Genomic DNA, 25179 nt, shown 5'->3' on the forward strand with positions numbered 1-25179 from the left:
TTGTTGAGTCGGGCTGGCGGCCCATTGAGAACAGAGCCGACTCGCGGACCTCCAAACAACTTAGTGCTCACCCCTCTTTTCTTTCTTTCCTTTTTCTTTCCTTTCTTCATCCTGGTTTGGGGCGCTCGCACACAAGAGCAACAGCTGGGGCGCCCTCGCGGAGAGGACTTTATTTATTTATTTTTTAATCTTTGTAATTTATTTATTTGTAGACGCTCGCCGTCCGTGGACAGTTGTCCACCACCTCCTTTTCGTCTTCCTCCTCTTCTCCATGGCTGAATGTAAATGCTGAGAGGCGCTCAGGCAAGCGCGCGCACGTAAACGCGCGGCGCGATGTGAAGGGGACGACGTGCACACTTTTTTGCTTTGGAAACACTTGACACGTGAGTAGCACTTTATTTGTGAAAGGTGAACTTTTGCTGAGTTTGTGCGTATCAAGCTTTTTTTTCTCCCCCCTTTTTATTTTCTCACGTTTGATTGAAAGTCAGCATTTTTTTTGCTCTGCCTGCTGGGACACTTTGACTCCAGGGGGACACTGCACGCGTTTCCTGTGTTCCTATGCAACCTGCCTGTACACTTTCCATTCATTAACATCCTTGCCATGCAACCTAATTATTGCAATAATAATTATTGACGTCGTTTTTTTCCCCACGACATTACTATTTTCCATTCTTTAGGACCCTTAACCCGATTCTAAAAATAATGATCATAATTATTTAATAACATTGCTTTTTCCATTTATTAACATTCCTGCTCATGCAATTTGATTTGAATAACAATAATAATGAATTATGTCTAGTTGGTAAGATCCTCTCCCTACAAGCTGAATATTTCAGCGTAAATTATAATCTTATTATTCTTTCCATTTGTTAAAATCACTCTTCATGAGGGCTTCAATATTATTGTAGTAGTAATAATAATAATAATTATAATAATTATAATATTATAATATAAACACTTTGGAGGTACCGTAGGTGTGTGTGTGCTTGAGGAAAAAAAAAAACCTTAGCCCATCCCGCTGAACCTTGACCTTCCATCTTTTGGGTGCCGATAAACAGAAGTGTTACAGTCGCAACCTTAACACAAATGCAAGGACCTTTGACCTCAAAGTGTCATCTGAACGTGGGCCTGCGGTCACGTAACCTTGCAAGCGCGTCGTCGTCGCTTTTGTAGCTGCGTGTACGCCGTCATGGCGGTGGACGCAGTGAGGAAGAGGAGGAAACCATGAAGGAGGTTGACTGTGGAAAGGAAGGAAGGAAGGAAGCTTTGTCACGTGTTTGGCTGATGGTGATTAGAGATGAAACATCACATCAACCTGATCGCATTTAGCACAGTGAACGACTGTTTATCGCAGAGGATACATTCAAGAGCAAAATTTAAAAAATTAAACAGCTTCAGATTAAAATGCCCCTTCCACATACTTTAAACACATTTTAACTTATTGTAATAAACGTTGAAAGCATTCCCTCACTCCGTCACTGTCAAGAAATGGGCGACCCTCGCATAATATCACTTTGAGGAAGCGAACAGAGGAAGACTGGCTTGCTTCGAACAGTCCTCCCAATAAGCGTGCTTGCTTCAAGCTATTTATTGGACACTCCTCGTTCAAAACAAAAGCCAGTCAAAAATTGTATATATGAAGACCAAAATGTTTAACCAAGCCAGCTTAATGTTCACATATATTGTGAAATGCCATAGAAGGGCTAATGTCAATTAGCATAGATGCTAAAGTGATGTAACCCTTCAACTGACGGAGAATGAAATCGATAAAAGTTAATGTCAAGCCGTGTGTACGAAATGTAACATTTAAAAAAAAAAAAAAGATTTCCTGCACGGGTCGGAAAAGTCCTCGTTAAAGTGAGCAAATCGCCAGGTTGGCAACATGACTGTGCTTTTACCAACTAGCGTGGCCTGCTTTCACCCACTTAAACCGCAAAAAAAACCTTTTTTTTTTAAGATGCGAGAAGGAAAAGCAACAAACAAAAACAACTTCACTCTGAGACACTAAAAAGCATCTATCTGTTTTTCTTGAGCACTTTTCTTAAGTACTGACGCAAACTATTTGTACATGGCTTGGATGATGATGATGAAGATGATGAAGGTTGCGGGGCGGCGGTCTCGTTCAGAGTGTGACCTTGCGCGCCAAAGGTCGAAGACGACGTGAGCATTGTGCCGCTTGTCAACACCACACGAGCGCAACAGGTGCATCGCATTGGTGCGTGCGGGCCTGTGCGCACGCGTGTGCGTGTCAGGGTAGTGTTTGCTCAGAGCGGCGGTGGCGGCGGGCCTGACCTTTTCCCCAACATGAGTCGTTGTTTGACGGACGAGGGAGCGCCCCCTGCGTATTTGGCGTGCGCGTGCGCGTGCGTGTCGAGAGCAGCTGTCAGCGTTGCCTTTACATTTTGAGCGATCGCAATCCAAGTTGTGCAGCTGAGCAACATTTAGCGTTGTCGTTTCCATGATGGCGTGATGCTCAAAAAGCATTTCTTGCTCTGCGTGTTTTTTTTGTATTTTTTTTTTACAAAACTGCACTAGAAAAAAGTCACATTGTAGTGTTTGTGTTAGCAAGTGTGTGTATGCTTGTATTATGTGTGTGTGTGTGAGTGAGGCTTTTGTTTTTGTGTGTGTTTATTTGAACATAAGTCTGTGAGTGTGTTTCTATAGGTTGGTGTTTGTATGCGTGTGCTGAGTTTAAGTGTGTGTGTGTTTGTGTGCGTTTTATTTGTGTGTTTTTGTCTGTTGGGGTTTAAGTGTTTGTGAGCGTGTCCCATTCTGTTTTTTGTGCGGGTGATTGTGTGTATGTCACATGGGGTGTGTGAACACGTGTGTGACATGTATATCCGTATTCATATGTATGTCTATCTAATTATAATTATATGATCTTTTTTTTCCCCATTCTCACACTGTTGTGCGTTGAATTGTCTTACTCGTGAGGATGGCGACAGGAAATCGAATAAACAATGGCCGTAAACACACTCTCAGACACACACACTCACGCAAACTCACATTGCGTGTGAAGCTGCGTCAGTTCTTGCTGAATTCTTCTTCTAATCCGACACTTTAATGATGCTGTCGCTCTTCTAAAGACTCTTAAAAGCCAACTCGTCAACTCTTTGCACAGACGTCGGTGTCAGCAAAGCCGCCCGGCGTGCTCGGCGTGCTCGGCGTGCGCGTCCGGCAGCAAAAAGCAAAGCCCGCTTTAGAAAGTGTCACCTCGCGTCCCGCTTAACGGGCTGGCCGCGATGCGGCTTTTCATGGCTTCGCAGCGACATTTCCAACGTTTCGTAACAACGTCAGCACCACGGGCTCATGAGCGTCCGTTCATGTGGCGAACCAAACTAAAAAGCAAGATCACGTCTGCTTTTTTGAGAGCAGCACAGAACACCCACTGTTTTCTGAATCAATCAATTGGATTTGGCTTCAACTTTGACGCGTCCTTTTTTTTTTTTTGTCCAGATGATCAAGCCGGTTTCTCGTCATGTATACTTTTTGTGACGCTTTATAGGACGCCGGCACTTAACATGTTGTCCACGTTTCCCTCACTTTGTTCCTGTTGTTAGTCGATGCGACGCCTTCAACCTAACCTCATGTGAAGTCGTCCCTCCATATGACGAAATCGCTTCTTAAGGCGCCCAGTCGCTTCAATTCTTGTGACCATGTGTCACCTCCACTTTTGCGATGCCCTCACTTGATGCTCCCGCTGCCTTCAATTCTTGTGACGCCCTGGTTTTGTGAGACGCCCTCACTTCATATCATTCCCCTCGCTTCATGTGGCACCGCCTTCACATGAAGCACTCGCTTCAGGTGGCGCCCTCACATCATGTGACCACAAATATTCAGCATATCTTTAATTGTGTGTGTGTGTGTGTCATGGTTTATGGTCGGAGGTGTGGGGGAGTCATGTTCGAAATCACACCCTCTGCAATTGCCTGCCTTTCAATCATCACATCATTGAAATTTGAAACACACACACACACACACACACCGCATCTACCTGTTCATCAACACGCTGTACTTTAGTCCCATGAGTGGCGTCTGTTACTATGGCAACAGTAGAAGCAAAGCGAGCAGCACACACACACACACACACTGGACCTTTAAATGGTTTGGGGTCAGAATAAGTCGGGTGTGTTTGATTTGATGACGTTTTTCTCATCACCGACTTCCACTTGGCATGTTTTTCTGATTGGATCTGATTTGATTTGTTTCTGTCTGCTGTCATCATTTGTTGACCCGGTCATGCTAACATTAGCAACACGCACACGTGACGCTAGCAGCTAAATGCTAACGTCTTGACCGAGAGCAGATTGGGTTGAATGACGGCACCGCGTTCAACGCGTGCTTTTTGCATCGAGTTGTGTTTGTGTGTACTGTACATGTGTGTGTTCGTTTGATTGTCCCACCGTGTTGGTGTGTGTAGGTCTGTATGTTTCCGTCACTTCCAATCCGTTCCTGCCTAATTTGCCAAAACACGCACACACATTGCATGATCAGCGGGCCTCAGGGATGTCTTTGAACCAAATCAAACTTGGATTTTTGTGACACATTTCATTTGACGTTGCGCTAAAAAGTTTTTGTGGCTTTTCATCAAGCATGAGGGGAAATAAGGTTAAAGGTCATCATTAAAAAGTGAGGCGACTGCCAGTCAGATTTCCTTTTTTGGCATCATGTCAACATTAAACGTGACTCGGATGTTCCGCGGGCTTCGCTCATTTTATTTTGATGAGGGGCGGCCATGTCAGCCCGGCCACTTCCTGTCAGGACTCGTCGCCTTCGCCGTCCTTCATCCTCCATCTTGAATGACGCTCGCGTCACAGGCGCTTTTCAACATCCTCCCGCACGGCACACTTAAAAGGAAAAGCCGCAAAGACGTGTTGGAGTGAAGGAGTGCGTTTTCAGGGCAGCGCGGCGGCTTCGAGTCTAACGGCGTGCTGAAGTTCTCGCTTCCAATCTTGACGTGGGCTTTTGCCGTTAGTAATGTTCTCACAGTGCTTGCATGGATTTCCTCCTTCATTCTAAAAAACTTTAGTCACCACTCTGTAATTGACTGAAACGTTTGTGTTTAGCTGTATAAATATATTTATATGTTTTGGGTCAAATTAAATGGGAAACCATGAAAAAAACGTTTTGTTGTGTTTGTTGTAAAGAAATGATGGAGATGAATTGTCTGCGTCATCACAATTTTGCAACAGTAAAACGAGCGTGGAAACAATGCAGACATTTTGGTGGGTGTTGCGGGAGTTTGTTTGGGGATAGCGGGGGGTCCGTGCTGGCGCCGAGCACTGGCCCACTTTTATTCTTCTCTGGCGAGCGGTTTGGCGTCCCCCCCCCCCCCCCCCAGCCGTCATTTAGAGGGCTAACGAGGACTCTCAGGTGATTATGAGATGATCAGCCGATAGCATCGGCCGTCCGTGCATCATTTTTCTATTCAGATAGATAGATAGATGTCGTCCTTGTTTGTTCTTCTCAAGCCTGTCAGGCCGAAGAAGAGATCACGTGACCCCCAACGGGAAGTGGGCTTTGTTTCTAGAGGAAATGATGGAATGGTCAGTGCATTGAGCGACGCGGATCGATGACAGACAGGCGTGCACGTCGTCATTGTGTGATGGACAAGGCCTCTGCGCGTGCGTGTGCGCGTGCACGTGCACACTCGTGTGTCGTCCTTGTGCTGCAGCTTCATCAGTTTAGTGGTTCAAGAGCAGCGCAAACAGACAGGAAACACTTTGTCACTCTTGACATCAGACCGCTCGGCCTGCGTGTTGGTGGGTGTGGTCAAGGCCCTGAGCGCAATCAAGAATGGTGAGTTAGCTTGTAGCTGCGGCTTGCGGTGCACCTGCCTCACACACTCACGCACACACACTCCAAGTCTGATACATAATGCAAAAAAAAAAAAAAAATTATGCTCAACTAAGCCACATTATTTCATCTCCTTTCAAAAGTCTGCAAGGCTCGCTCGTGTCCACCAGGAAATGCCACCGACAAATTAGCGCCATGATGGCAAAGTGATGTTTAAAATGTTTAAACATCTGCTAATTTAGTATGCATGGAGCAGCAACATATACATAATTAGCCTCAAATAATACTCACAAGTATTCTGGGTGTGTGTGTGTATATGATCTATGCGTGCGTGCGTGTGTGTGTAGTTCCAATATGGCAGCGGGACAGTGTGTGCAGTTTATAGAAGGTGTGATGTTAGAGAGTGTCGGCTGTGTCACAAACGAGTTAATAGAAAATTATTTAATCAACCACCGGGGAGCAAGAGAACAGCATGGCGCGCGCATGCGCACACGCAAAGAAAAATAACAGCGGAAGAGATGGGAGGCAGAGAGACTCAAATAGGATAAATGGAAGTGGGTCGCTGTGTACACACACACACACACATTTCGTGTTATTTCATTAGAATGGAAGGTAATCTAGTACATAATGAGAATATAAAAGTAGAAGAGCTTGTCGATGCAGTAATTGTCATCGACTATAATTGAGTGTGCTGTAATCTAGTAACGATAAGAATTGAAAGCAGGTGAGGACGTATTATGTAATGATGATCATGCCATAAAGGAATTTATAGTAGGAAGGGTGTGAAGTCAAATAAGAAGAAGAATATAGAAGGGGGGGGCGATATGTTATAATATCATAAAGAGGAAGGATGGCTAATGATTAAGAAGCGAAGAGGCAACAATGTGTCGTCATGAGAAGAAGAAGAATGTAAAGTAGGTGAAGATGAAAGTTGTCAAGGGCAGGAAGTGGCGTCAGCTTCGAGGTCACAACCTTTCTCATTCAACAAAATTAAAGTTTATGTTTTTTTTTTTTATCAAGTGACACACTCGAGCGTGACTGACACCTTTCAAGCACACGCACACGCCGCGAGATGGCCGGGCAAAGTTATAAGAGGCTGACGAGCGTCTCGTCTCGTCTGACCTCCTTTGGTGCTAAATTAAAATGAACCTGAATATTGATGCCGAATGAAGGTGTGTGCGTGTGTTTCTCATACTGTGAGAGATGACGAGACAGAAAGAAGGCCACAGCGGGAGATTGCCATTGCCATGGGAAGATTCACACACACACACACACACGCCAAAATCAGGATTCACATCCGGTTTAAACTTCTTTTCAAACGCAAACATTTTGCTTCTCTCATAGGCAATTCTTGACTCTCACTTCAATAAAAAAAGGGAACTTTTGGTGAATAATAGTGTTTGCTGGGTGAGATTTTTTTTTCTTGTGTGTGAGAGTTCATGGGGATGTGTAAGTTTTTTTGAGGGGTGTGCATGTGAGCATTTTTTAGTGAGTTTAATGCGTGAGAATTTTGAATTGGAGTTTTTTTGGTCTGTGAATATTTTTTAAGGTTGTGAGAGTTTTTTTTATGGGTGTAGGATTCTTTTTTTTGGGTGTGTGTGAGAGGATTTGGATTTTTTTGGTGTGTTTATGAAAGGTTTTGGTTTATGGGAGTGCTTTTGAACTGTGAAACGGTTTTTCTTGCGTGTGAGCACTTTTCAGGTGTTAATGTACACACACACACACACACACACACACGCAGCCCCACACAGTTAAAGCAAGACACGGCACCTCACCTGCAGTTGTTTACAGGAGTCATTGTAATGGAACACCTGTGTGTGTGTGTGTGTGCTAATGTTAGCATACTAGCATAAAAACTAAGAAACAAGAAGTACATGTTTGAATGACGGACTGACAGTCATTTGTGAGCGAAACAAACCAACTTCAAACTCCCATCAACACCTCACTGCTCCCTGACTGTTTGTAAATAATGCACGAGTGTCCTTCTGTGTGTGCACGTGCGGGGGTGTGTGTGTGTGTGTGCGTGGGTCTGGCCCAGATTGTGTGTTGTGATGTCATCAATGTAACCCCATCTGAAAGGTGACCTCATGTGTCACCTCCTCTTCATCACCTGATACCTGACACACACACACACACACACGCCAACTAGCGTATACACTCTTCCGTGCCGTGCATTTAGCGTATATGCTACAAGTAGTTGCAAGAAGAAGTATGTGAGCCACACAGAATTTCTGTCTAAATCGGTCAACAAATGTGACGTGATCATCATCGAGCCGCACGCACGTGCGCACTCTTTGCGTTCTTCTTGTCAAGGTCTTTTTCCTGCCTTCTGATTGGCTGATTGGGAGCTCTGGATGTGCGGAACCATTTTAGGATCACTTAAGAGATGAATTCATACGAATACTTCATACAACATTTATCATGACGTGAATGAATACGTTTATGTCAACACGAAGGTGTGATGCATACTGTAAGTGTAACATTCGTCCATTTTTTTTTTTAAACCAGTTCATTATTCATCTTCACACTTTGACGCCAAAAGTGCTAAAAGATGCAGCGATAAAGTCAAGACGAATAAAATTGCCGTGACTCATGTGAGCGACTGCGCTAAACGCAAGCTAGCCTGCTAACAAACAAGCTAGCGGGCTAACAAGCTGGGAAACGTGCGAGCCCACAAGTTGTTTGTTAAAAAGTGTCATGTTGAGATGAATTAATTTTTTTCGCTATGCTCGGAAGAATTTTGAAAAACAAGGCAAAAATAAAAGCAAGCAAAATAACAAGAGAACATTTTGAACAATACTACACGGCCATGTTTTTTGTTCGTCTTTGCAAGGACGTGTCGGTGTCGCGGCGGCGTATTTCATTTGAATTTGCCGTTGAAATGTTGTTTCAAGCTTGATGGCAACGTTGGAGGCTTGGGGCTTCCGTTACTGTCTGATGGCCGTTTGACGACGCCCATAAAACATTTTATCTCCAACGCGACCTTGACCACCGTATGAACTCTGCACGGTCCCGACGCCATCGCGTTCGCGTGTGCGTGTTCGTACACGCTGCCAATTCTCGCCGATGGAACACTTAGTGAGACGCTGATAGCTAATATGGAAATGATAAGAGGACATGACGTGCGTTTGTGTGTGAGAGTTTGAGTCTTCCTCATCACCTTCCTGTCGGCTTCCTCCTCCACATCATCATCATCATCATTTCCTGGACTCTCATTGAGTCCACTTGTTCATCATTCGCACTCAAGCGCAGTGGCACAACAACTGTCATGAAATCACTTTGTTTTATCACCTTTTGACGGCTTTAGTTCTATTTTTTTTTTTTTCATTTTTGTCAGCAACGATTGAGCGACGAGCACACCGTACCATTGCGCTACTTGTGAATGACGTGCTTCCCCGAGAGGGTATAAGAAATTCGAGGTAGGCGTAAGTGGCACGTAAGTCTTGACCAGAAGATTTCAAGTCGGAAAAGTTAATGTGGTGAAAATGAAACAAGTCAAGTGTAGTCGGAATCGGGGGTCAACAATTTTTACGAATTAAGCCGGAGGGTCGCGGCCGGAGGGCGGGGGTGTGACCGGCAAAAAAGGGCCAAGTGGCCAACTCTGCTTCTTGACTTTCTTTCATTCGGAGCAGGTGACACTCCGGACCGACGGGTGGCCGTAAGCGGACGTTGCCGATTTGATTTGCAATATAACGTCACACAGCGGCAGATAGCAAATACGCGACTCGTTGCTGTCAATTTGGCCGGTCATGACCATGTCATGTCAGTCATGGTCACTCCGCCCCCACCGCCGCAAGTCCCGCCCCGGCCGTCCCATAGCCTAAGCGAAACAACGGCTGCTTGACACAGACAACCTGCGTACAAAAATACTCGCGGGCACGCTCACAGCCTCTTCTTCTTCTTAATTCCACGGCAACTCTTCAAGTCGTCATCAGTGCTGCCCCGGCATGTTGTGGCGCAACGCGGTACTGCATCGAATCCGCAAAAACATGACAAAGATGTCGGCTGGCTATTATGCTAATTGTAGCAGATGAGTTGCATCTGTCGCCATGACAACGCTCTCCCACATCCACGTTGACATTTACACACTCTCTCGTCTCTCCTCACCTACTCGATTCTTTTCGAGGAGCTCGCTCGCTAACTGTTAGCGTGTCATACTTGATGTCATGTGATTGGCACGCACGCAACAACAACAAGTGCCTACGTGACCGCCGCTCTGTGTGCGCGTGTCCGCATCAAAGGAGAATCTAGCTCTGTTTTCCATTCTTATCAAAAGCTGTCATCCACACATTGTCAGTCACACACACACACACACACAAATCACGTACACTTCAGAAATCTGATTTGGGAGCTGTGAAGAATAAATGCATGAAGGCTTGAAAAATGACTGCTGTCTGATCATTCAATTAAGAGCCCATGCAGATGGTCACACACACACCCCCACCCCCGCACACACACACACACCGTTTTTTGTCGTATGAAAGCTTTTTTATGCACTTCCTTTTGTGGCGTTTTCCATCTCATTGTCATTATTTCATTCTTTCTAGTTTCTAGTATGGAAATCGCCGTTTGTGTATTTTGACATGGCCGTTCTACTTTGCCGTAATGATTGAGAGGCAGACGGGAAACGAGAGCACTTTTTTCAGGAGAGCAAAACTTCACTTGCCATTTGCATTTGTCGATATGGAAGGAAATGGCAAATAATGTCAACATTGTGGCGTCGCCCTCGAGTTTGAAAGAATTGTAAGAATAATTGCACGGGGAGGAAGAACCTCCCCCAAGGTAACAAAAGTGGCAAAACGGGCTCGGCAACTTTGAAGATTATGGTTGCGTTTGAGGCTCGGCCAGGCGGTGGGAGGCGGGTCTGATTGCGTCCGGCTTGATTGCATGGAGGTCGTAGGCCGACCCGAGACCAGACGAGACGCGTCGCGTCTTCACGGCGAGCCGCGTCTTCATCACGCTCCAATCAAACGCCGCTCGTCTCACAAGCCCGAGCGCTCGAAACGCTCTCGGTCTTTCCTCAGGATCCCTCCGCTTTCTTCCCTTTCGACCTTTTTGCGGCCTCCAATTGAGGCGGAGGCTCACCGTTGTGTTTTGTCTGCACCTTTTCGTTTTCTTCGGGTTAGACGGGCAAACGGAATTTAGCATTGTAAACAAACAACCCGGGTCGCCGCGACGCATCCGAACGAGGCGTCTAATCTCCGTGCGCCGAGGCTTGCTTGGCCGTCACGCCGATGGCCACTTTGTGCGTTTCCGTCCAGCTGGTAGCTCGGGCCAGTCAGCAGCAGGATCAGGATGACAAGATGGCCGGCTGTGTGTTTCCAATGGGACCAGAGAGCTTTCAGCGCTTCACGCCGGACTCCCTGGCGGCCATCGAGCAGCGCATCGTCAAGGAGGAGGCCCGACGCAACAAACACTACCAGGAGGTACGTCCGCATGCTAAACCGCGGCTTCCTTGACAGTGGAGACATTTTGCCTAAACGCCACAGGCCCATGTTCCAAGCTAAATATTCCTGATCAATATTTATTGAATCAATTGATGAAAATCCATTCCTATGAAGCGTTTAGCGGTAAGCAACATGGCTGCGAACAGAGAGGAGCTTCTTTACAAGTGTGTGTGTGTGTGTGTGTGTGTCAGGACCTTGGCGATGTGGAGGTCCCTCGGCCCCGGGCCGACCTGGGGGCGGGAAAACAGCTGCCGCGAATCTACGCCGACATCCCCTCTCACCTGGTGGGAGTCCCCCTGGAGGACATCGACCCATACTACTTCAAAGACCAGAGGGTGTGCAAAACCTCGAGATACGAGCGACCCGACTTGAGAGCTTTTCAAGAAAACACTTAAATGGTCAAAGTAAACAGAAAATCAAGTGTTTTTTTCTCGTGATGGGACGTAGAGGAGCCCGCTTCCTCTTGTGGGACTTTCTTCCCCGTTTGCAACATCACATGTTTGCGTTTGCTGTGCCAGTTTCGCAGAGGGAAGCCAAAAACACAAAATTATATCCAGACTCGCTGCTAGACGGGGGAAAGTCATCATTTCGCTTTTTCCTCCGAGAGCCACGTCTGAAAAATGCAAGGATGCCGACTTGGATTGAATAGACGTTGAAGTCATTCAAACAGGAACAGGCACTACGTCTGGAAGTCGGCCCGACTCGAATTCCCAAAAACGTCAATCTGTTCACTGCAGCGCGCGTGTAACGTGAATACTCGCACCCGTATGGAGATTTTAATTCGCCCCAGGCGTGACCTCTCGTGCCTTAAAAGCAGTTCAATGAATGAAAGCCGTTCCTATTATTGTGAATGAACTTGCCTTTTTGTTTTTGTCGCCAGACCTTCATAGTTGTAAACAAAGGCAAAGCCATCTTTCGCTTCAACGCCACATCGGCGCTCTACTTCTTCAGCCCCTTCCATCCCGTGCGCACCGTCGCCATCGGGATCCTGGTGCACTCATATCCTTGTGGAGAGCAACGCGGGGAAAAACCTCTGTCCTCAAGGGCAACGTTTGATTTTCACACCTGGCAACCGACCGGATGCTCTCGTTCTGCGTGAGGCTTGAAGGACGCTCGGCGGGAGGAGCTCGGAAGGTCTGAACACGTTTGCGCTCGAGGCGACACGCAATCTTTCAAACACGAATGGTACGCCGCCGCAACTTCATCCGTCGCGCGATTTAGCCCACTTACATTTCGGGAGAACTCTGTTCAACTTGGGACTCGGGACTCAGCTCGACTTGACTCGCCACCAAAAATTGAAGCGAGTGAAATTTGACTCGCATCATTTGCAACTTGTTGATTGTAAAGACTTGCGACAAACTCACGTCTGCCGTCAGATGACAGCGCACGTGACATACACCCGAAACCCCCCCGCCCCCCATTCCCTAGTACGCCACTCTCCAAATGCCCACCAAGCCTGCCCCCCCCCTAAAATGTCCTCACCTCACACTGATATTTTTAGCCAGCACGGCGGCTGCTGCCGTTGAGAGATGGCGAGTCGGCGGACACGCTGCTGTTGTCGGGGATAATCGGGTGAAGAGGTCGGCGGCCGAGGTGCGGCGCTGCTGATTTTGCGCTTGGGGGGGCGTTCTGATGAAGTGGATGCTCAGCGTTTGTGTGCGACCAAGACCCTTCTGGATTTTGGCCCATCGGCGCGGCGCCACCATGACAAGCTGTGCCGTGACACACGCGCGCACTCACGCGCAGATTGTGCGCTTTGTGTCCCACTCAAGTGTCACCTTTGATCCTGGCGCCCCGCGAGGCCTCGCTGGGCGGCATGCGGCGCCACCGCGGATGGCACGTATACGCCTACAAAGGACCGGTCGCCGGTCGCCGCTAGGGCACATGCAGACAAATAATGACTTCCTGGCCTCCTCCTTCGGAATCGGGCAAAGCAAGAACGATGGCTCCCGTGGAGGCCGTGGGCGGCCTAACGACATCACGGCGACGATGGCCCGGGAGGTCCTCGATGGCGACCCGTCATTACGCCGTAATTAACCGCCCGCATGCTTTATCTGACCAGCCGCCGCTCAAAGTCTCACGCGAGGAGTTTGTTCCTCGCGCTAAATGACCGTAATTAAGATTCATTTATAGCCCGATTGACAGCGTGGCCCCGCCCCCGCCCCCGCCCACTTCCTCCACAACAAAGCAGGTGAAGGTGACGTTTCACTGCCTACGTATGGAAAACGTCCACGTCCATCTTGTTGCTCTTTGTTCTCACTAGTAAGACGTACTTGTGCCGACCGCTGACGTTATAAAATTCTACTCGTGCTTCACTTTCGTCTCACTGGTAACATGCCAAACTGTTGCTCCAAAAATATTGAGCGGCACTTCTCTACTACTTGAAGTTACTCGTCAGAGCCGGTTGTTTTCCTCGTGTCGGCCAACGTGGTTGTGTTCCTTAAACGTGTCACGTTGTTCAGTCTGTTCATCATGTGCACCATCCTGACCAACTGCTGCTTCATGGCCATGTCCGAGCCCGCCGCCTGGGCCAAATATGTCGAGTGAGTACCCCCACGTTCCGGCTTCTCCCACTTTTGGGCTCAAGTCAGGGAGCTCGTCTTCTTTGTGTGTTTCTCCAGATACACCTTCACGGGCATCTACACCTTCGAGTCGCTCGTCAAGATCTTGGCGAGGGGATTCTGCGTGGGGCCCTTCACCTTCCTGCGGGACCCCTGGAACTGGCTGGACTTCAGCGTCATCGTCATGGCGTGAGTGACGCACGCAACACTCATACGTCGTTGTGAAAGACGTTGAGCGGCATGAAGCGAGCGCAAGCCCGCAGGTCTGCGAGAGGGAGGGCTGCGCCACGAAGGGAACGCTCGCAGCCGACTTCCATGGCGGCACCTCTCATTTCTTTTCCATGGCTTGACTTTTGTGGCGCTCCATGAAAATGAAGACCTGAATAGTCGAGTTAGGTCACGTCGCCCTGCGTGCAAGCGGCTAGCTTTCGACATGGCACCGGTGCGACTGTCAGCGGGGAAAACCTTTAATGAGGTTGAGTCAGCTGAGTGGCAACATGGCCGCCGCCTTGGTGAGGGGGGCGAAAGGGACTCGACTCAGTACTCGAGTAAAAGTACATATACGGAGTGCGAGTCTGCGCGGATTGTCACTTATTCACGGCCTCGTGTCAGCTGGAACATCTTGAACAACCAACAGTTTTGGAATTGAGGAATTGCTTAATATCGCGCAACAAGCAAATTCATTTGCAATTTCGGAGGTTTTCTGTTACATTTTGATATTGTTTGTATTTGTATTCTTTTTGGATTAGGACTAATTAATTCCTCTGTTTCAACACTAATTTTCTCCTGAAATAATTTGATGTCGGCTACGTTGAATTCTTTTCATTTAAAATCATATTTTTTGAATAAATACAACAATATAAATGATATAAAAAAAAAATAATAAAAAGTTCTTTGGAAAAAAAACAATAACTAACTGAATGATAAAACTGCGTCACTATAATTATTGCGAAAAATTCATCAGTGTCAATTGATTTAAGACATCATCTTTGGCGGTTTTTGTGAAATGTGTCCGTTTACCGTACGGCTACAAAGGCGAAGGACGGTCGAACGGTCACGTGGGAAATGTAATTGACTTTTCTTTCTTACATAATACATCTTAATTCTAAAACTAATAAAAAGTTAACAAATATGAACCCAATTTTGAAAACCTAAAAAAAAAAAAATTGAACTGACTTTAAAAACCAAAAATATTCAAAGTAAACTGAAACGTCCCAAACCATAAAGCTCTAAGTCTGCTTTGGACACCACCTGATCCACATGTTCACGAAAACAAAATCTTTCCACTTGGATACGCTCCACCGTAGGCCTGAGAAAGAAAAGGAGCACTTGAGGAATTGAGTGAGTGATTGAAAATCTTTCGACTTTGGTTTGCTTAGCGATCAGGCGGCAATCACTCAGACAAGCGAGGCCAAGCCAGCGCGAGGCCCGCCTGGCACGCGACTCCCACGGCCGCCGCCGCCGCCGCCGCCGCCTGCAAGATAAACAATCACAATCAAGTGATCGGATCAATAGGTGACCCCCGTGCGCTCAGTCTGATGAAGCGGCGTCGCCTCCGCGTCTTGATGAAGGTGCCTCCGTGGCCCCGCGCGCCCGCGTCAGGCTACCCCTGAGACCGCCCGTCCCTGTGCCCTCGACAAAAAATGGCCGCTCCGAAAGGACAAACGCGCCATTAACATCACGTGTGCCGCCTGCTCTGTGACATGTTACCATCCATCCCGGAGAAGAGACGCAAAATCACTTGGGGACATAAATCAAGCAAAGTTTGAAGACATATGACAAAATCACTTTGATTTGTCTTCAAACTCGTGATAAAAGTTCACAAAATGTGACAGAATGAAATGCAATTCGGGGAAATGTCCGGCCTCACTTCCAGCTTTAATGACACTCCGTCGTCTGCTCTTATTTCATCCGTAACACACACAAAATGTCGGCGGGTGCATGTCCTTGACCCGCGGGCCACCCTGCAGTCAGATGGATCTTTAGTGGTACACGGACACATAAGTCACATATTAGCGCTCACACACACGCACACACACACACTGTGCCCCTGACACGTCACCTCAAGCTTTATTAAAAGCAGAGTGATGGTCAGTAAATAGACACACCCCTCTGGATACGGACGTATACACACACACACACACACACAGACTGACTGATGCGCTCAGCCCCTCCCACTGAGTCACAATTGCCATGGTAACAGTGTTCATTAACCCCCTTCTTCATCCAATCAACACACGTTGCTCCGCCCCTTTGTTGCTGCTCGAATGGCGGGCGTTGACAGCAGTAACAGTGTAACACGGCGGCGTCGCATGATGGTAGTCACGTGACAGCGACGCATGACGGTAGTCCGTCACGTGGAATTGTGTGTCACGTGACAGCAGTCCTGCTAATGTCACACGACATTTGTCGGCGTCACCGTGTGACTCAACAGCAATACATGTCATTTTTCTCACGTATGGCGTTCCCGCGTACATGCTGGAAAAGTTGGCGAAGGAAAAAGTCACGATGAGGTGATGGACCGCTCGACGTAAAAGTCCCGTTTGACAACGTTTGCGTACGACTGAAAAGTACAACTTCAGTGAAGCTTTTACCGCCACAGCGGCACCGCCCCTCACCAAATAAAAAGCCCCCCCAAGCCCACCATACTAATTCAATCAGTGTGCCAGTCAAGAGGAGAAATATGAGCTCTCCTCCAAGGCTGTTAGCACTGTTAGCGCTCGCCATCCCAGAAAGCCACGCGCCATTCGGTGTTGGAGTTCCGTCACAACGAGTTGGCATTCGTTTAAATGGGATCATGACTACGAAATATTTTGTTGTCAATCATATTTATTCTCACTGATTTTATCGACTGTGTGTGTCAAAAAGAGACGTGTGAGCGCTCTTTTTTGTCTTCTTCTGTTGTCGTCATTGTCGCTGCTGCACACACCACACTGCCCCCTGCAGGCTGTTAACAGAGTTTATCAAAGTAGGAAACCTGCAGGCGCTGAGAACCTTTCGAGTCCTGAGAGCCCTGAAAACCATCTCGGTCATCCCAGGTAAGCGCACCACCGGAGCCCTGGAGCCCCCCCCCCCCCACCCAGGGTGGCGGTGTGGGGTGGGGGGTGGGGGGTGGCGCCATCCCACCAGGAAAACGCTCGCCATCGCAGTGTGGTCGTAAACGTCTTCTCGTGTCCAGCCCCATGTGTGTGTTCAGTCCCCGTACCCCGACCGTTTCCCACGGTCGAGAGAGAGTCGAAGAAGAAGCAGCACAGCAGGGAAGTCAGCTGGAGGGCGTTAGTAGCCGAGCATTATTTTTTTTTTTTTTTACGGAAAGCTGAGATGAGAATTTTTTGCATATCTTTGAAATCCACTTGACAGTCCATGAACTACTTTGCTCTTTGTCATTACTAATGAGACTCGGCACACCTTTTTTCCTCCACTACTACTGCTTCTTTGGTGTACTAGTACTCAGTTAAAGCTTAGCGCTCAACTATGGACGGCGGTTTTATAGCGTCCGTCCGTGTACATGGACTTTGAGCTGGATATGAAAGATGCGGAATAAATGCTCGGGTTAGCTTTGCTTGGTGTCGACCCTCCAGGTGGCAGTCTTGTTGGCGTGTGTTTGTGCGTGTTTGTGTGTCTGTGCGTGACGCCTTCTTGTGTGTCTTTGTGTTGTCTGGCCTTGTTGCAGATATGTCACTGAGTTTGTCGACCTGGGTAATGTGTCGGCCTTGCGGACGTTCAGGGTGCTGCGAGCGCTCAAAACCATCTCAGTCATCCCAGGTGAGCGCGCTCCCCCCTCTCCCGACCTCCATATCAGCCCCCCCCCTACTCGACCCGCCCGCTCCCGCGCGACGGCGTGCATACGCGGCGATGCGCAGGACACAAAATCAACATGAGAGCTACAGAACACAGCAACATCTGACCACCTCGTTTTAAAGACATTTTTTTTAACTCCTTAAGATTTTGTCTTCATAACATGACTGCGGCAAACTTTCATCAAAATACAGCAAGAATCAACAATAATACTTGCAGCGGGTGTCTTTCCTATTTGAACAAAAGCAAACGATTCGATGCATCTGTGGATATCGCCATAAAATGAGGAGTGTTTTTTTTTTTTGCCTCATTTTTAATTTAGCATCAATGCTGTGAACGAACCGAAGTTCGAGAAATCATTCCAGACACAAACATACAATAAAAAGTGGAAAGGTGTTTTCTACCTTAACTTCTTTTAAGCCACCTTGACTCAGCATTAAAGCCGTTAGCTAGCTGGCTAGCAGCTCGTTGGCTGATGTTCTGAAGGTAAAAACGTTTGACTTTGTCAAAAACCTCCAAATGTTGACGCCCAAATGAATCAAACTCCAGAGTTTAAAAAAAGGAAAACAACATGACCGCTGCATGCCGCCACTTAGCATGTTAGCAAGTAGCGCTAACAGCACGGCTTCTTCTGAACTTGTGACATGCTAAATAACAATTGTAGTCACAAGGCATCGTTGAGCGTCTTCAAAAAGTGAACGACGCATCAAAGCGCAACTTTCAAAACGCTCGTAATAATGAACTCATTCACGACCAGCCGAGTTCAAAAAATGGATCTTTGACGTCTTTAACCGTCAATGGTTACGACCCTTCCTCCATGTTTTCTTCCTGCGTGTTTCCTTTCGTTCATCTTCATGTTGCATCGTTCTAAATCCACAAAAGATGAAAAGAGGCAACTGGACTCTTGTTGCCGAAATTTTTCATCCAAAAGGCTTGTTCATGTTTTCATTTCAAGTGTGAAGTCCACCTATTCAAAGTGAAAGCAACGCCAAAGAATCCAGTTGTTGTCTCCATTCACCTTTTTTTTTAGCTTAGCTCGGTAGTCTTTGGCTGTGTTGGGAATCATTCACTCATTCCTGCTCCGATTTTTTTTTTTTTTTTTTTTTAATAGCGGACATGGAGTGGTTGCCAACACAACTTTTTTCTTTGTTGCACGACTCAAATGTGTTTGTCGGTTTCTTTTCAGTCGCTCTGCTACTATTTATTAGCCGTTAGCTTTGCGCAGCATGCTGACGCCGTGCTCTCGCCCGTAAGGCCTGAAGACCATCGTGGGCGCTCTGATCCAGTCGGTGAAGAAGCTGGCCGACGTGATGATCTTGACCGTCTTCTGCCTGAGCGTCTTTGCGCTTATCGGCCTGCAGCTCTTCATGGGAAACCTTCGGCAGAAGTGCGTCCGCAGCACGGCGCACTGCGTCAACGACAGCCTGCCCGCCAACGCGTCCTTCTTCTGCAACAACAAGACGTGGACGTCCATGAGACACTTCACCAATGACGAGGGTGAGTTCCCGCTTGCCGAATGTATCGTCGTGCCAAAATGCCGTAATATGCGTGCGTGCCGGTTTCGTTTTCTACACGGTCGTATCTGTGACGTTGAATGTGTGTGTATGTCTTTAAAAGACGTGAAAGTCAGCACATGAGAACGTAGACTTGGCTTGCTGTCAAGCGGCTCAGGTGTTCCGTGACGGTGTCGAAGGATTGAGGCCATCGGCGGGCCGTCAAAAGGTGCGCTTGACTTTTTGCTGTTTTGTTAGCGGTTGTTCAATAAAATGGTTGAAAGTGGACCGTCGGGCTGCGTCTGTCTTGTGGACGGATGACAATTCCTTCGAACAATTCAGTTCTCTTTCCCGTTGCCGTTGCAAAAAAGCACATTAGCTTCTTTTATTGTTTGGTGAAATATTGCCAGCGCCAGTTGGCTGCTTCTCCCACTCGCCTTCCCGTGTTTGTGTGCACGTGGCGCCGGATGCTAATGCCGCTGCTATTTGCGTCTCCACCCGTCACGAACCAACAAAGCAAACAAACAAACGAGCAAGCAAGCGGCCCCGCAGGCGTCCGTATCGACCCTCTAAAAGCTGCCGTGTAACTCGAGAGCGCAGCCACTACGCTGATCAATAGCCCGGCAACATCTACCTTGTTTGTCCCGCCACAATAAAAGTTTGCTCCTCTGCTTTTCCATGCCATAAAACTCCTCTTTTACCGGTGTGGCACCTGTCCCGCCACAATAAAAGTCACCTGGTCGCTTTCTGTCGAGTTGGATTGTGCATCACAGCCGTCCCGCCACAATAAAAGCGTCATGTCGTCGACACGTTTGTGTCGGCAAAACCAAGTCGTCGTTTTTGCTTTCCTGATTACTTTTGTGTGGGCTGAATAAAAGATGAGCGCGCTGAAAGTTGTTCCCATAAGGCGAGTGGATGAAAATGTCAAGCTAGCTTTTAAGGTCAGAGTTTGGCGTCTTCTTACGCAACTCCGCCTCACACGGGAATGACTTTTCACAATAAAAGGCCGTCTTTCTCGCCGCTCTCAGTGGCATCCTCCGCATCTGAGCCACCCACTCACGCCAAGCGGCCGCCACTCGAGGGGACGTGTCTGAGAGGGAGACGTTGGGAGGCAACGTCTCCGTGCTCGTTCTTTTGTTTGATTTGCAACGATACAAAGTTGGAGCGCTCCTACTTGCGTTGGAAACATTTCAACTTGGCACCTGTTCGTACTTTGTCGTCAGCTCTGTCATACAACAACGAAAGTCTGCGATCTGAATGGAAATTGTAACGTCGTTTGGGAAACGCAAAAAATTACAATCACGCTGTATTGCGATTTACTTTTTGCAGTTTGACTACATCGTGGATTTTATATTTGTATTGTTTTTTTTTTTTTCCACATGGACTCTTGGTGCAGACTGACATGCCAATTCATTTCACACGACCCCAGTTCCAAAGTAGTGCTGGCTTAAGTTCCACGTTTTCAGTTGTATGTTCACATAAACATTGCTCCACCATTTATGATTTTTAATTTTTTTTATAGTCTGCTACTGCCCGTTAGAACGAATCGTATTCCTTCCGCCGGCGGTCACGGTGTTCTCTCGATCACTTTATCGAAGGAAATACAAACACATTCTGCGACGACCGGCGCCGTCAACGTCTAACGGTTCAGCCTGTCAACAGCCCGCCACATCTGCATTCCCATTGGCTGAATCCCACGTCGCTCTGGCCCGGCGCCACTTTTAAAGACACACGCATTCAACATCACAGATACAGATGGTGACCCCGAGCGGACAAAAATAAATCCTGCCCCTCACATGCTTTCAAATTTGTGTCGCGACTTTGCTTGACGTTATTCACGCTGCACGTCTTCCGTTGGAGCTCAGCGCTGCCTGGCATGTTGTGGCACAAAGCGATACTACATTGAGCTGCGACTTGCCTCTCAACCTAGAAAGAATCTCCGATGTTGCTTGGGCATCAACAACGAATCGCGACATAGCACAACTTTGATGGATTTATTTTCTCTTGCAGACAACTTCTACAAGGTCGAAGGTGCCAAGGATGCGTTGATCTGCGGCAACAGCAGCGACGCCGGGTGAGTCCACCTCAGCGGCGGCTTCCCGTTGTCATTTAAACCGAAACCAAAAAAAAAGGAAGTTTTGTGCCAACGACCCCGCGGGGTCATGTGACACGCGACTTTCGGACGGACGGGGATGGACGCGAGAGGGGGAAGATGACACGGTGAATGACACCGTTATCACGGGCGTGCGTGTTTGTGTGTGTGCGTGTGTGTTAGCCTCCAGCGAGCAGGCCATTCACGCCACGTGAAACCATCTCTGGATGCTAACACGTAGCTTGCAGGCTAACACGAGCCTGCCACGGGAGGTTCAGGTGAGGTGAGGCGGAAAGGAGGATGGACAGAGAACCGGAGGAAGGAGGGGAGAGAAATAGAGAGGCGAAGAAGGCGGCTGCGGGCGGGGCTTTAGGTGAGAAAAGACGAGAAGGTAGCGATGAGATGAAGGAGCAACAGCGAGCCGACGTGGAGGTGAGGAGGAAGAGGAGCAGATGGCGGCAAGTGGAGCAAACAGATGGCGCAAAAAAAGAACAAAAGAGGAACGAATGAATAGAAATGAACAAAAACGTGCAAACGAGCAAAGAGTCACTGGGAAAACTTCAAGGGCGACTTAGCCGGGCAGCGTGCTAGCCTAGCGATTAGCAGGTTTGCCTCACGGTACGAAAATCTGTGCTGAGCTACGTTATGTTTTGCAGACTTCTGAAATCATTCTGCTGTGACTATTATGACTTCAAACCTTCCAAAGAAGAAATAAACAGGCCAAACCACTCATCAGATTTTGCAAAATAGTCCACAGATGAGCCACAAAAGATTGGGGAGTTTTATGCAATGATGAGACAAAAAAAAAGGGATGGAAAGGCCAAAATGTCGAGCGCGGGCAAAACAACACACAAGCTCTCCTTTGATTTTGAAGCGTGCTGGACGAGGTCATTTCTTGGCATGGCAAACCCGTGGCTGCTTCTGCAACGGGCTCGCTAGTTTTTATTGACGGAACTCACCATTGGTTGCAACAGAATGAATTAGAAAGTCTCCGGAACCATTTGGTCAGGCCATTTGGAAAAAAAAATAATCAGGGGGATGTTCATCATGCAACCAGACAGGCAGCCAAAAACACACCAAAGGGCAAAAAGTGGAAGGAAGGTCTTAGATAACCTGACCGTAACCCAATTGAGCATGCGCTTCACTTCTTGGGGAGGAAACTGAAGGGAGAAGCTCCCGAAAGCAACAAGAACTGGAAGCGAATCACCTGATAAAATGGATGTGATCAGAATCAGAAATCCCTTTATTGTCATTGTACTCAAGTGTGCATCTATCTTTGCTGCTGTAACGCCTCAAATGTCCCCATTGTAGGACTAATAAAGGACATCTTATCTTATCTTATCTTATGTCTCACCTTTGACGATGAAAGCAGCATCCTCATAACGGAGAATGTGTGGTTGCAGTAACCACGGCAACGGCAGTCAACAAGCCGGTGATCTCGTTGCAGGACTTGCATAAGCGTCGCGCCGCGTCGCGTGTCGCCGCGACCGAGCGGCGCTGACAGTGACGCTGATGCCGCCGCCGCTGGCTCCCTGCAACCGTGCACCGCACGCACCAGGCCGCCACGGCCGCCCTGGGGGCAAAGGTCACTGAACTAAGCCGCTGCGACCGCTCGCTGAGCTCAGCACTAATTCATCTTCATCGTCATCATCGTCGTCCTTATTATGGAAAGGAGCATCCAATTTCTCGAGCCCTTGTCCTCGTTAGGGTCACGGGGTCAACTTCAGTCTATCCCGACTGACTATGTACACCCCGGACAGGTCGCCAGCCACTCACGGAACTCAGACGTACATACATGTTGCGACCGGTCTTTGTGGGTTTGTCATGCCGGCAGTTAGAAGAGAAATATGGCCGAGGGGGACTGACTTTTCTGGAACGCACGCATCGTATGGACCATATTCATCATTCCATTAGCTGCCTTCCCTGCTGGAGGTCGCCACGCCACGCTCAAAGCGTGTGTGTGTGTGTGTGTGTGTGTGTGCACGTGTTTATGAAGTACCCAGCTTGCACTTGTACCGTCTCACATTATGTTAAAAGCTACACAGATCAATAGCTCAACTGCAACACCAAAACATTTTTCGCAATGGTTGTTGATTTGTATTGCGAGCGCGTGCGCGTGCGCGTGCACGTGCACGTGGGTACTGGGTGCGCGCTGCATGCTTTGCGGGAGTCTAACCATATGATGTCTGTTATGTGTACTGCCAAACATGCGAGGCTTCCACCAATCTCTGCGGGGGCTCTCTGCGTGCGTGCGTGCGTGCGTGTGTGCGTGCGTGTGTGCGTGCGTGTGTGCGTGCGTGTGTGTGTCCAAGAACACACACGGTGCTAAAAAGAAGCAGAGAAAAGAAGTGAAACAAGCAAAAGGACATTGTGCTAACATTAGCATTCTTCTCATTAGCATTTGTCACACTTGAGGACTAGTCATAATGAAATAATAATAGCAATAATACCGATACCAGTAAGAAGACCAGTAACAGTTTCAGTAGCCGTACAGTCGCAATATCATTCGAACTACAAATACCAGAACTAGTATCGATATCGGTAACATTACCCATCAAAGTATCAGCAGCCTGTCCCAGTATCTTTAGACATTCATGAAATGTACCAGTATCAATGAAATGATTTAAACATTGAGTCACGGTACCAGTATCAATAAAAAGCCTTCATGGTACCGGTTCCGGTACCGGTACCAGTATCGTGTGCAAAAATAGTATCAGTAAAAGAAGCAGAAGCAGCACCAGTGTCAGTAATTATGTCATGACTCGTCCTACTGTCAATATTAGTCACTGTCACCTGTTGCTATAGCGACAGCGGGACCAGTAACTGTGACTATAATCCTCGCGCTATCAGTATCTGTACGATGTCGAAGTAGTCCATTATTGGTGTTGCTACAGTATGCGTTGTATTTGTGTGTGGAGGTCGTGCTTTAGTCCCGCCCACACAGGTTGATTGCAGCCAATCACCTTGAGGCTGGCGCAATGATTGACGGACCGCCGACCTGGTCCTCGGCATCGCATCGGTGCCAACCGGGCCGCTCAATCGCACGATCGACAGAGCGAGATCTTCAATGGGCACGTGCGCATCGATGCTAATTGCTAAAGCTAACGCACACGCATTTGACGGCACGCCAGAAACCGTTTCAGACATTTTCTGCCCGCTGACGCCTGAGCCACTCGGACTCTGATGCTCATTGCTTATGATCAAATGAAAGACGCGCGCAAAGCGTACACGCGCCGCGGCCTCCTGATGTTCCCGCCACTCCGCCAGCCAAGCGCTAATTGGTCGCATGTTGTTTCAGTCCGGCTGTCACATGCTGAACTTTAAATACCCCGAGTGGACAAAAAGTGTCGGGATGCCGGCGGGTCCTCTGGGAACGGATTTGGGGAATGTTCTCCCACACCAAACATGGTCCAGACCACATCTGCAGTTGGCCATCCCATCCAAAGATTTGTGTGACGGGACACGGCGCCAAGTTTTAAGTTTCATTTGAATGCTTTAAAGCGTCATCATCAGATTTGATTTTCCTGAGCGAGACGAGCTGAAACCTTATCTTATTTGTTCTTGACTTACCCAGCATGCTTTGCCCAAGTGCGTGCGTGAACATCTGCACATTTGATTGTATGCAAGTGACTTTATAATTAAATGGTGTGTGCCTCTTTTTTTGTTTGTAAATGTATGATTGTGTGTGCGCATGTGCGCGCATACTTGCGGGTGTGTGTGCGTGCGTGAGTTTGTATGCGTGTATGTGCTCCGTCATGAGGCCGCTTGTTCCCAAGCTAGCAGACTAGCCGAGTGTGTTTGTTCATGCGTGTCGCTCACTCATTAACGTTAGCATTAGCCATCAAAGCGCCGCAGCCGTCGCTAACAAGTGTCTGACTCCGCCCCCCTGGCTCCAGAGGCTATTTCAGGAGCCGCCGCTGATTTCACCCGTCAGACATTCAACACAAGTGAAACCACTCTGACCTCCGCCAAGGCCACTTTTAACCTTCATC

The 25179-nt window shown here is 48.0% G+C and overlaps 1 protein-coding gene across 9 annotated transcripts in view; it reads left to right on the forward strand.

The window, feature by feature from the left end:
• Positions 1 to 25179, forward strand: part of LOC148318724 (sodium channel protein type 5 subunit alpha-like) — a 48168-nt gene continuing 22989 nt past the window's right edge. For 5 of the 9 annotated variants that reach the window (XM_088282274.1, XM_088282276.1, XM_088282278.1 and 2 more), the window contains exons 1-8: positions 10948 to 11222; positions 11435 to 11578; positions 12124 to 12241; positions 13696 to 13786; positions 13865 to 13993; positions 17478 to 17569; positions 18857 to 19099; positions 21106 to 21169. In XM_088282274.1, coding sequence (XP_088138400.1) covers positions 11031 to 11222; positions 11435 to 11578; positions 12124 to 12241; positions 13696 to 13786; positions 13865 to 13993; positions 17478 to 17569; positions 18857 to 19099; positions 21106 to 21169 — 1073 coding nt within the window. In that variant the 5' untranslated portion in view covers positions 10948 to 11030. Of the gene's footprint in view, positions 384 to 7184; positions 7204 to 10947; positions 11223 to 11434; positions 11579 to 12123; positions 12242 to 13695; positions 13787 to 13864; positions 13994 to 16750; positions 16843 to 17477; positions 17570 to 18856; positions 19100 to 21105; positions 21170 to 25179 lie in introns of those variants that run through there. The other 4 variants (XM_088282275.1, XM_088282282.1, XM_088282279.1 and 1 more) reach the window with 3 other exon arrangements.

The sequence above is a fragment of the Idiotropiscis lumnitzeri genome, chromosome 19 (genome assembly GCF_059441095.1).
Source record: "Idiotropiscis lumnitzeri isolate Australia: NSW breed Sydney's pygmy pipehorse chromosome 19, RoL_Ilum_1.0, whole genome shotgun sequence".
NCBI lineage: Eukaryota > Metazoa > Chordata > Actinopteri > Syngnathiformes > Syngnathidae > Idiotropiscis > Idiotropiscis lumnitzeri.